The 12,922-nt window shown below is 51.3% G+C and overlaps 1 protein-coding gene across 1 annotated transcript in view; it reads right to left on the minus strand.

The window, feature by feature from the left end:
• Positions 1 to 11,980, minus strand: part of LOC142476955 (autophagy-related protein 2 homolog A-like) — a gene marked incomplete at its 5' end in the record, with an annotated part of 55,281 nt that extends 43,301 nt beyond the window's left edge. Inside the window, 2 exons of the mRNA XM_075582027.1 lie at positions 11,151 to 11,253; positions 11,692 to 11,980. Coding sequence (XP_075438142.1) covers positions 11,151 to 11,253; positions 11,692 to 11,980 — 392 coding nt within the window. The remainder of the gene's footprint in view (positions 1 to 11,150; positions 11,254 to 11,691) is intronic.
• Positions 11,981 to 12,922: the final 942 nt, after the last annotated feature.

Raw genomic sequence — 12,922 nt, forward strand, 5'->3', positions numbered from 1 at the left:
TGAATGTGAGGCACACTGCGTGTACGTGTATTATACAGTGCGTGAGTGTGAGGCACACTGCGTGTACGTGTATTATACACTGCGTGAGTGTGAGGCACACTGCGTGTACGTGTATTATACAGTGCGTGAGTGAGGCACACTGCGTGTACGTGTATTATACAGTGCGTGAGTGTGAGGCACACTGCGTGTACGTGTATTATACAGTGCGTGAGTGTGAGGCACACTGCGTGTACGTGTATTATACACTGCGTGAGTGTGAGGCACACTGCGTGTACGTGTATTATACAGTTCGTGAGTGAGGCACACTGCGTGTACGTGTATTATACAGTGTGAGAATGTGAGGCACACTGCGTGTACGTGTATTATACAGTGCGTGAATGTGAGGCACACTGCGTGTACGTGTATTATACAGTGCGTGAGTGTGAGGCACACTGCGTGTACGTGTATTATACAGTGTGAGAATGTGAGGCACACTGCGTGTACGTGTATTATACAGTGTGTGAGTGTGAGGCACACTGTGTGTACGTGTATTATACAGTGTGTGAATGTGAGGCACACTGCGTGTACGTGTATTATACAGTGTGTGAATGTGAGGCACACTGTGTGTACGTGTATTATACAGTGCGTGAGCGTGCGGCAAGCTGCGTGTGGCACGCTGCGTGTACGTGTATTATACAGTGTGTGAATGTGGGGCACACTGCGTGTACGTGTATTATACAGTGTGTGAATGTGAGGCACACTGCGTGTACGTGTATTATACAGTGTGTGAATGTGAGGCACACTGCGTGTACGTGTATTATACAGTGCGTGAATGTGCAGCACACTGCGTGTACGTGTATTATACAGTGTGTGAATGTGAGGCACACTGCGTGTACGTGTATTATACAGTGTGTGAATGTGAGGCACACTGTGTGTACGTGTATTATACAGTGCGTGAGCGTGCGGCACGCTGCGTGTGGCACGCTGCGTGTACGTGTATTATACAGTGTGTGAATGTGGGGCACACTGCGTGTACGTGTATTATACAGTGCGTGAATGTGAGGCACACTGTGTGTACGTGTATTATACAGTGCGTAAGCGTGCGGCACGCTGCGTGCGGCACACTGCGTGTACGTGTATTATACAGTGCGTGAGCGTGAGGCACACTGCGTGTACATGTATTATACAGTGCGTGAGCGTGAGGCACACTGCGTGTACATGTATTATACAGTGCGTGAGCGTGAGGCACACTGCGTGTACATGTATTATACAGTGCGTGAGCGTGAGGCACACTGCGTGTACATGTATTATACAGTGCGTGAGCGTGAGGCACACTGCGTGTACATGTATTATACAGTGCGTGAGCGTGAGGCACACTGCGTGTACGTGTATTATACAGTGCGTGAGCGTGAGGCACACTGCGTGTACATGTATTATACAGTGCGTGAGCGTGAGGCACACTGCGTGTACATGTATTATACAGTGCGTGAGCGTGCGGCACGCTGCGTGTACGTGTATTATACAGTGTGTGAATGTGGGGCACACTGCGTGTACGTGTATTATACAGTGTGTGAATGTGAGGCACACTGCGTGTACGTGTATTATACAGTGTGTGAATGTGAGGCACACTGCGTGTACGTGTATTATACAGTGCGTGAGCGTGCGGCACACTGCGTGTACGTGTATTATACAGTGCGTGAGTGTGAGGCACACTGCGTGTACGTGTATTATACAGTGCGTGAGTGTGAGGCACACTGCGTGAACATGTATTATACAGTGCGTGAGCGTGAGGCACACTGCGTGTACGTGTATTATACAGTGCGTGAATGTGAGGCACACTGCGTGTATGTGTATTATACAGTGCGTGAGTGTGAGGCACACTGCGTGTACGTGTATTATACAGTGCGTGAATGTGAGGCACACTGCGTGTATGTGTATTATACAGTGCGTGAGTGTGAGGCACACTGCGTGTACGTGTATTATACAGTGCGTGAATGTGAGGCACACTGCGTGTATGTGTATTATACAGTGCGTGAATGTGAGGCACACTGCGTGTATGTGTATTATACAGTGCGTGAGTGTGAGGCACACTGCGTGTACGTGTATTATACAGTGCGTGAGTGTGAGGCACACTGCGTGTATGTGTATTATACAGTGCGTGAGTGTGAGGCACACTGCGTGTACGTGTATTATACAGTGCGTGAGCGTGAGGCACACTGCGTGTACGTGTATTATACAGTGCGTGAATGTGAGGCACACTGCGTGTATGTGTATTATACAGTGCGTGAGCGTGCGGCACACTGCGTGTACGTGTATTATACAGTGCGTGAATGTGAGGCACACTGCGTGTATGTGTATTATACAGTGCGTGAGTGTGAGGCACACTGCGTGTACGTGTATTATACAGTGCGTGAATGTGAGGCACACTGCGTGTATGTGTATTATACAGTGCGTGAATGTGAGGCACACTGCGTGTATGTGTATTATACAGTGCGTGAGTGTGAGGCACACTGCGTGTACGTGTATTATACAGTGCGTGAGTGTGAGGCACACTGCGTGTATGTGTATTATACAGTGCGTGAGTGTGAGGCACACTGCGTGTACGTGTATTATACAGTGCGTGAGCGTGAGGCACACTGCGTGTACGTGTATTATACAGTGCGTGAATGTGAGGCACACTGCGTGTATGTGTATTATACAGTGCGTGAGTGTGAGGCACACTGCGTGTACGTGTATTATACAGTGCGTGAATGTGAGGCACACTGCGTGTATGTGTATTATACAGTGCGTGAGTGTGAGGCACACTGCGTGTATGTGTATTATACAGTGCGTGAATGTGAGGCACACTGTGTGTACGTGTATTATACAGTGCGTGAGTGTGAGGCACACTGCGTGTACGTGTATTATACAGTGCGTGAATGTGAGGCACACTGCGTGTATGTGTATTATACAGTGCGTGAGTGTGCGGCACACTGCGTGTACGTGTATTATACAGTGCGTGAATGTGAGGCACACTGCGTGTACGTGTATTATACAGTGCGTGAGTGTGAGGCACACTGCGTGTATGTGTATTATACAGTGCGTGAGTGTGAGGCACACTGCGTGTACGTGTATTATACAGTGCGTGAATGTGGGGCACACTGCGTGTACGTGTATTATACAGTGCGTGAGCGTGCGGCACACTGCGTGTATGTGTATTATACAGTGCGTGAGCGTGCGGCACACTGCGTGTACGTGTATTATACAGTGCGTGAGCGTGCGGCACGCTGCGTGTACGTGTATTATACAGTGCGTGAGCGTGCGGCACGCTGCGTGTACATGTATTATACAGTGCGTGAGTGTGCGGCACACTGCGTGTACATGTATTATACAGTGCGTGAGTGTGCGGCACGCTGCGTGTACGTGTATTATACAGTGCGTGAGTGTGCGGCACACTGCGTGTACGTGTATTATACAGTGCGTGAGCGTGCGGCACGCTGCGTGTACGTGTATTATACAGTGCGTGAGCGTGCGGCACGCTGCGTGTACGTGTATTATACAGTGCGTGAGTGTGCGGCACACTGCGTGTATGTGTATTATACAGTGCGTGAGCGTGCGGCACACTGCGTGTACGTGTATTATACAGTGCGTGAGCGTGCGGCACGCTGCGTGTACGTGTATTATACAGTGCGTGAGTGTGCGGCACGCTGCGTGTACGTGTATTATACAGTGCGTGAGTGTGAGGCACACTGCGTGTACGTGTATTATACAGTGTGTGAATGTGCGGCACACTGCGTGTACGTGTATTATACAGTGCGTGAGCGTGCGGCACACTGCGTGTACGTGTATTATACAGTGCGTGAATGTGAGGCACACTGTGTGTACGTGTATTATACAGTGCGTGAGCGTGCGGCACGCTGCGTGTACGTGTATTATACAGTGCGTGAATGTGAGGCACACTGCGTGTACATGTATTATACAGTGCGTGAATGTGAGGCACACTGCGTGTACGTGTATTATACAGTGCGTGAGTGTGAGGCACACTGCGTGTACGTGTATTATACAGTGTGTGAATGTGAGGCACACTGTGTGTACGTGTATTATACAGTGTGTGAGCGTGCGGCACACTGCGTGTACGTGTATTATACAGTGCGTGAATGTGAGGCACACTGCGTGTACATGTATTATACAGTACGTGAGTGTGAGGCACACTGCGTGTACGTGTATTATACAGTGCGTGAATGTGAGGCACACTGCGTGTACGTGTATTATACAGTGCGTGAGTGTGAGGCACACTGCGTGTACGTGTATTATACAGTGTGTGAATGTGAGGCACACTGTGTGTACGTGTATTATACAGTGCGTGAGCGTGTGGCACGCTGCGTGTACGTGTATTATACAGTGTGTGAATGTGGGGCACACTGCGTGTACGTGTATTATACAGTGCGTGAGTGTGAGGCACACTGCGTGTACGTGTATTATACAGTGCGTGAGTGAGGCACACTGCGTGTACGTGTATTATACAGTGCGTGAGTGTGGGGCACACTGCGTGTACGTGTATTATACAGTGCGTGAGCGTGAGGCACACTGCGTGTACATGTATTATACAGTGCGTGAGCGTGAGGCACACTGCGTGTACATGTATTATACAGTGCGTGAGCGTGCGGCACGCTGCGTGTACGTGTATTATACAGTGTGTGAATGTGGGGCACACTGCGTGTACGTGTATTATACAGTGTGTGAATGTGAGGCACACTGCGTGTGTGTGTATTATACAGTGCGTGAGTGTGAGGCACACTGCGTGTACATGTATTATACAGTGCGTGAGCGTGAGGCACACTGCGTGTACATGTATTATACAGTGCGTGAGCGTGCGGCACGCTGCGTGTACGTGTATTATACAGTGTGTGAATGTGGGGCACACTGCGTGTACGTGTATTATACAGTGTGTGAATGTGAGGCACACTGCGTGTACGTGTATTATACAGTGTGTGAATGTGAGGCACACTGCGTGTACGTGTATTATACAGTGCGTGAGTGTGAGGCACACTGCGTGTACGTGTATTATACAGTGCGTGAATGTGAGGCACACTGCGTGTACGTGTATTATACAGTGTGTGAGTGTGAGGCACACTGCGTGTACGTGTATTATACAGTGCGTGAGTGTGAGGCACACTGCGTGTACGTGTATTATACACTGCGTGAGTGTGAGGCACACTGCGTGTACGTGTATTATACAGTGCGTGAGTGAGGCACACTGCGTGTACGTGTATTATACAGTGTGAGAATGTGAGGCACACTGCGTGTACGTGTATTATACAGTGCGTGAATGTGAGGCACACTGCGTGTACGTGTATTATACAGTGCGTGAGTGTGAGGCACACTGCGTGTACGTGTATTATACACTGCGTGAGTGTGAGGCACACTGCGTGTACGTGTATTATACAGTGCGTGAGTGAGGCACACTGCGTGTACGTGTATTATACAGTGCGTGAGTGTGAGGCACACTGCGTGTACGTGTATTATACAGTGCGTGAGTGTGAGGCACACTGCGTGTACGTGTATTATACACTGCGTGAGTGTGAGGCACACTGCGTGTACGTGTATTATACAGTTCGTGAGTGAGGCACACTGCGTGTACGTGTATTATACAGTGCGTGAGTGTGAGGCACACTGCGTGTACGTGTATTATACAGTTCGTGAGTGAGGCACACTGCGTGTACGTGTATTATACAGTGTGAGAATGTGAGGCACACTGCGTGTACGTGTATTATACAGTGCGTGAATGTGAGGCACACTGCGTGTACGTGTATTATACAGTGCGTGAGTGTGAGGCACACTGCGTGTACGTGTATTATACAGTGTGAGAATGTGAGGCACACTGCGTGTACGTGTATTATACAGTGTGTGAGTGTGAGGCACACTGTGTGTACGTGTATTATACAGTGTGTGAATGTGAGGCACACTGCGTGTACGTGTATTATACAGTGTGTGAATGTGAGGCACACTGTGTGTACGTGTATTATACAGTGCGTGAGCGTGCGGCACGCTGCGTGTGGCACGCTGCGTGTACGTGTATTATACAGTGTGTGAATGTGGGGCACACTGCGTGTACGTGTATTATACAGTGTGTGAATGTGAGGCACACTGCGTGTACGTGTATTATACAGTGTGTGAATGTGAGGCACACTGCGTGTACGTGTATTATACAGTGCGTGAATGTGAGGCACACTGTGTGTACGTGTATTATACAGTGCGTGAGCGTGCGGCACGCTGCGTGTGGCACGCTGCGTGTACGTGTATTATACAGTGTGTGAATGTGGGGCACACTGCGTGTACGTGTATTATACAGTGCGTGAGCGTGAGGCACACTGCGTGTACATGTATTATACAGTGCGTGAGCGTGAGGCACACTGCGTGTACATGTATTATACAGTGCGTGAGCGTGAGGCACACTGCGTGTACATGTATTATACAGTGCGTGAGCGTGAGGCACACTGCGTGTACATGTATTATACAGTGCGTGAGCGTGAGGCACACTGCGTGTACATGTATTATACAGTGCGTGAGCGTGAGGCACACTGCGTGTACGTGTATTATACAGTGCGTGAGCGTGAGGCACACTGCGTGTACATGTATTATACAGTGCGTGAGCGTGAGGCACACTGCGTGTACATGTATTATACAGTGCGTGAGCGTGCGGCACGCTGCGTGTACGTGTATTATACAGTGTGTGAATGTGGGGCACACTGCGTGTACGTGTATTATACAGTGTGTGAATGTGAGGCACACTGCGTGTACGTGTATTATACAGTGTGTGAATGTGAGGCACACTGTGTGTACGTGTATTATACAGTGCGTGAGCGTGCGGCACACTGCGTGTACGTGTATTATACAGTGCGTGAATGTGAGGCACACTGCGTGTACGTGTATTATACAGTGCGTGAATGTGAGGCACACTGCGTGTACGTGTATTATACAGTGCGTGAGTGTGAGGCACACTGCGTGTACGTGTATTATACACTGCGTGAGTGTGAGGCACACTGCGTGTACGTGTATTATACAGTGCGTGAGTGAGGCACACTGCGTGTACGTGTATTATACAGTGTGAGAATGTGAGGCACACTGCGTGTACGTGTATTATACAGTGCGTGAGTGTGAGGCACACTGCGTGTACGTGTATTATACACTGCGTGAGTGTGAGGCACACTGCGTGTACGTGTATTATACAGTGCGTGAGTGAGGCACACTGCGTGTACGTGTATTATACAGTGTGAGAATGTGAGGCACACTGCGTGTACGTGTATTATACAGTGCGTGAGTGAGGCACACTGCGTGTACGTGTATTATACAGTGTGAGAATGTGAGGCACACTGCGTGTACGTGTATTATACAGTGCGTGAGTGTGAGGCACACTGCGTGTACGTGTATTATACAGTGTGTGAATGTGAGGCACACTGCGTGTACGTGTATTATACAGTGTGTGAATGTGAGGCACACTGTGTGTACGTGTATTATACAGTGCGTGAGCGTGCGGCACACTGCGTGTACGTGTATTATACAGTGCGTGAATGTGAGGCACACTGCGTGTACGTGTATTATACAGTGCGTGAGTGTGAGGCACACTGCGTGTACGTGTATTATACAGTGCGTGAGTGTGAGGCACACTGCGTGTACGTGTATTATACACTGCGTGAGTGTGAGGCACACTGCGTGTACGTGTATTATACAGTGCGTGAGTGAGGCACACTGCGTGTACGTGTATTATACAGTGTGAGAATGTGAGGCACACTGCGTGTACGTGTATTATACAGTGCGTGAGTGTGAGGCACACTGCGTGTACGTGTATTATACAGTGTGAGAATGTGAGGCACACTGCGTGTACGTGTATTATACAGTGTGTGAGTGTGAGGCACACTGTGTGTACGTGTATTATACAGTGCGTGAGTGTGAGGCACACTGCGTGTACATGTATTATACAGTGCGTGAGTGAGGCACACTGTGTGTACGTGTATTATACAGTGCGTGAGTGAGGCACACTGCGTGTACGTGTATTATACAGTGCGTGAGTGTGAGGCACACTGCGTGTACGTGTATTATACAGTGCGTGAGCGTGCGGCACACTGCGTGTACGTGTATTATACAGTGCGTGAGTGTGAGGCACACTGCGTGTACGTGTATTATACAGTGCGTGAGTGTGAGGCACACTGCGTGTACGTGTATTATACAGTGCGTGAGCGTGCGGCACACTGCGTGTACGTGTATTATACAGTGCGAGTGTGAGGCACACTGCGTGTACGTGTATTATACAGTGCGTGAGTGTGAGGCACACTGCGTGTACGTGTATTATACAGTGTGTGAATGTGAGGCACACTGCGTGTACATGTATTATACAGTGTGTGAATGTGGGGCACACTGCGTGTACATGTATTATACAGTGTGTGAATGTGAGGCACACTGCGTGTACGTGTATTATACAGTGTGTGAGTGTGAGGCACACTGCGTGTACGTGTATTATACAGTGTGTGAATGTGCGGCACACTGTGTGTACGTGTATTATACAGTGTGTGAGTGTGAGGCACACTGCGTGTACGTGTATTATACAGTGTGTGAGTGTGATGCACACTGCGTGTACATGTATTATACAGTGTGTGAATGTGAGGCACACTGCGTGTACGTGTATTATACAGTGTGTGAATGTGAGGCACATTGCGTGTACGTGTATTATACAGTGCGTGAGTGTGAGGCACACTGCGTGTACGTGTATTATACAGTGCGTGAGTGTGAGGCACACTGCGTGTACGTGTATTATACAGTGCGTGAGTGTGGGGCACACTGCGTGTACGTGTATTATACAGTGTGTGAGTGAGGCACACTGCGTGTACGTGTATTATACAGTGCATGAGGCACACTGCGTGTACATATATTATACAGTGCGTGAGCGTGTGGCACACTGCGTGTACGTGTATTATACAGTGCGTGAATGTGAGGCACACTGCGTGTATGTGAATTATACAGTGCGTGAGGCACACTGCGTGTACATGTATTATACAGTGTGTGAGCGTGCGGCACACTGCGTGTACGTGTATTATACAGTGCGTGAGCGTGCGGCACACTGCGTGTACGTGTATTATACAGTGCGTGAGCGTGCGGCACGCTGCGTGTACGTGTATTATACAGTGCGTGAGTGTGCGGCACACTGTGTGTACATGTATTATACAGTGCGTGAATGTGAGGCACACTGCGTGTACGTGTATTATACAGTGTGTGAATGTGAGGCACACTGCGTGTACGTGTATTATACAGTGCGTGAGTGTGAGGCACACTGCGTGTACATGTATTATACAGTGTGTGAGTGTGGGGCACACTGCGTGTACGTGTATTATACAGTGCGTGAGTGTGAGGCACACTGCGTGTACATGTATTATACAGTGCGTGAATGTGAGGCACACTGCGTGTACGTGTATTATACAGTGCGTGAGTGTGAGGCACACTGCGTGTACGTGTATTATACAGTGTGTGAATGTGAGGCACACTGCGTGTACGTGTATTATACAGTGCGTGAGTGTGAGGCACACTGCGTGTACGTGTATTATACAGTGTGTGAGTGTGAGGCACACTGCGTGTACGTGTATTATACAGTGCGTGAGTGTGAGGCACACTGCGTGTACATGTATTATACAGTGCGTGAATGTGAGGCACACTGCGTGTACGTGTATTATACAGTGTGTGAATGTGAGGCACACTGCGTGTACGTGTATTATACAGTGCGTGAGTGTGAGGCACACTGCGTGTACATGTATTATACAGTGTGTGAGTGTGGGGCACACTGCGTGTACGTGTATTATACAGTGTGTGAATGTGAGGCACACTGCGTGTACGTGTATTATACAGTGTGTGAATGTGAGGCACACTGCGTGTACGTGTATTATACAGTGTGTGAATGTGAGGCACACTCCGTGTACGTGTATTATACAGTGCGTGAGTGTGAGGCACACTGCGTGTACGTGTATTATACAGTGCGTGAGCGTGCGGCACACTGCGTGTACATGTATTATACAGTGCGTGAGTGTGAGGCACACTGCGTGTACGTGTATTATACAGTGTGTGAATGTGAGGCACACTGCGTGTACGTGTATTATACAGTGTGTGAATGTGGGGCACATTGCGTGTACGTGTATTATACAGTGCGTGAGTGTGAGGCACATTGCGTGTACGTGTATTATACAGTGTGTGAATGTGGGGCACATTGCGTGTACGTGTATTATACAGTGCGTGAGTGTGAGGCACAGTGCGTGTACATGTATTATACAGTGCGTGAATGTGAGGCACACTGCGTGTACGTGTATTATACAGTGCGTGAGTGTGAGGCACACTGCGTGTACGTGTATTATACAGTGCGTGAGTGTGGGGCACACTGCGTGTACGTGTATTATACAGTGCGTGAGTGTGAGGCACACTGCGTGTACGTGTATTATACAGTGCGTGAGTGTGAGGCACACTGCGTGTACGTGTATTATACAGTGTGTGAATGTGAGGCACACTGCGTGTACATGTATTATACAGTGTGTGAATGTGAGGCACACTGCGTGTACGTGTATTATACAGTGTGTGAATGTGGGGCACATTGCGTGTACGTGTATTATACAGTGCGTGAGTGTGAGGCACATTGCGTGTACGTGTATTATACAGTGTGTGAATGTGAGGCACACTGCGTGTACGTGTATTATACAGTGCGTGAGTGTGGGGCACACTGCGTGTGTGTGTATTATACAGTGCGTGAGTGTGAGGCACACTGCGTGTACGTGTATTATACAGTGCGTGAGTGTGAGGCACACTGCGTGTACGTGTATTATACAGTGCGTGAGTGTGAGGCACACTGCGTGTACGTGTATTATACAGTGCGTGAATGTGAGGCACACTGCGTGTACGTGTATTATACAGTGCGTGAGTGTGAGGCACACTGCGTGTACGTGTATTATACAGTGCGTGAGTGTGCGGCACACTGCGTGTACGTGTATTATACAGTGCGTGAATGTGAGGCACGCTGCGTGTACATGTATTATACAGTGCGTGAGTGTGCGGCACACTGCGTGTACGTGTATTATACTGTGCGTGAGCGTGCGGCACACTGCGTGTACGTGTATTATACAGTGCGTGAATGTGAGGCACACTGGGTGTTACACCCTCACCTTGGGAAGATGAATTTCTTGCCTCCCGCTCTGGCTGAGGGGTCTGTCCATTTGCTGATTCTGATACACGGGACACTCAGCTTGTCCCCGTCCCTGTATACTCCTAGGGACAGGTATTTCATCAGGTGATACTCGTCCTATTATGTGAAGACATCAAGACTGTCCCCTTCCCACTACAGGGAGACACCTTGACGCGAGCCATATGTCCCTTCTGTGACTTTCACGGTGTTAGCAGTGTTAGCGGCAGACTGGATGGTCCATCGCTACCTGCTGTCTGTCACTGTGTCACCCTGCGGGGGGAGGGACAGACTCCTACAGTAGCTCCCTTCTGTCTGTGTCACAGTGTTACCCTGCAGGGGGAGGGACAGACTCATAGCTCCCTTCTGTCTGTGTCACTGTGTCACCCTGCGGGGGGAGGGACAGACTCATAGCTCCCTTCTGTCTGTGTCACCCTGCGGGGGGAGGGACAGACTCATAGCTACCTTCTGTCTGTCACCCTGCTGGGGGGGGGGGGGGGGGGTTGGGGGTCCTTGTGTCTCACCGTGCAGGTCACTGAATGTAATCTCTATCTTGCTGGGCTCCTGAGACCCCGCTCTCCTCTGTGTGTGGAACTCCAGGTCCGCCACCTCCATCTCCAGACACTCGCTCCTCACCGCCTTCTCTGCCCATGGGCGCCGCTCTGTGCCCGGCCTCAGGTCTGGCACCGGGAACTGGAGACATACGTGGGCTTTAGAGGCCACCACCCGGATATCCGTGTCCTGCTCAGGAGCGGGCGTCACGTCGGTCTGAGGGGATAAAGGGAAGAGAGCTGGGCACACCGCCTGCCACCTCTAGGGCCGGGCACACCGCCTGGCACCTCTGGGGCCGGGCACACCGCCTGCCACCTCTAGGGCCGGGCACACCGCCTGCCACCTCTTGGGCCGGGCACACCGCTTGCCACCTCTAGGGCCGGGCACACCGCCTGGCACCTCTAGGGCCGGGCACACCGCCTGGCACCTCTAGGGCCGGGCACACCGCCAGGCACCTCTAGGGCCGGGCACACCGCCTGGCACCTCTAGGGCCGGGCACACCGCCTGGCACCTCTAGGGCCGGGCACACCGCCTGGCACCTCTAGGGCCGGGCACACCGCCTGGCACCTCTAGGGCCGGGCACGCCGCCTGGCACCTCTAGGGCCGGGCACGCCGCCTGGCACCTCTAGGGCCGGGCACACTGCCTGGCACCTCTAGGGCCAGTCACAGGGGCACACAGCCTGGCACCTCTAGGGCCGGGCACACAGCCTGGCACCTCTAGGGCCGGTCACAGGTGCACAGAGCCTGGCACCTCTAGGGCTGGGCACAGGGGCACAGAGCCTGGCACCTCTAGGGCTGGGCACAGAGGCACAGAGCCTGGCACCTCTAGGGCCGGTCACAGGGGCACACAGCCTGGCACCTCTAGGGCCGGTCACAGGGGCACACAGCCTGGCACCTCTAGGGCTGGGCACAGAGCCTGGCACCTCTAGGGCCGGTCACAGGGGCACACAGCCTGGCAACTCTAGGGCTGGGCACAGAGCCTGGCACCTCTAGGGCTGGGCACAGGGGCACAGAGCCTGGCACCTCTAGGGCTGGGCACAGGGGCACACAGCCTGGCACCTCTAGGGCTGGGCACAGGGGCACACAGCCTGGCACCTCTAGGGCTGGGCACAGGGGTACACAGCCTGGCACCTCTAGGGCTGGGCACAGGGGCACACAGCCTGGCACCTCTAGGGCTGGGCACAGGGGCACACAGCCTGGCAC

Source organism: Ascaphus truei, unplaced genomic scaffold (genome assembly GCF_040206685.1).
Source record: "Ascaphus truei isolate aAscTru1 unplaced genomic scaffold, aAscTru1.hap1 HAP1_SCAFFOLD_1805, whole genome shotgun sequence".
Lineage (NCBI taxonomy): Eukaryota > Metazoa > Chordata > Amphibia > Anura > Ascaphidae > Ascaphus > Ascaphus truei.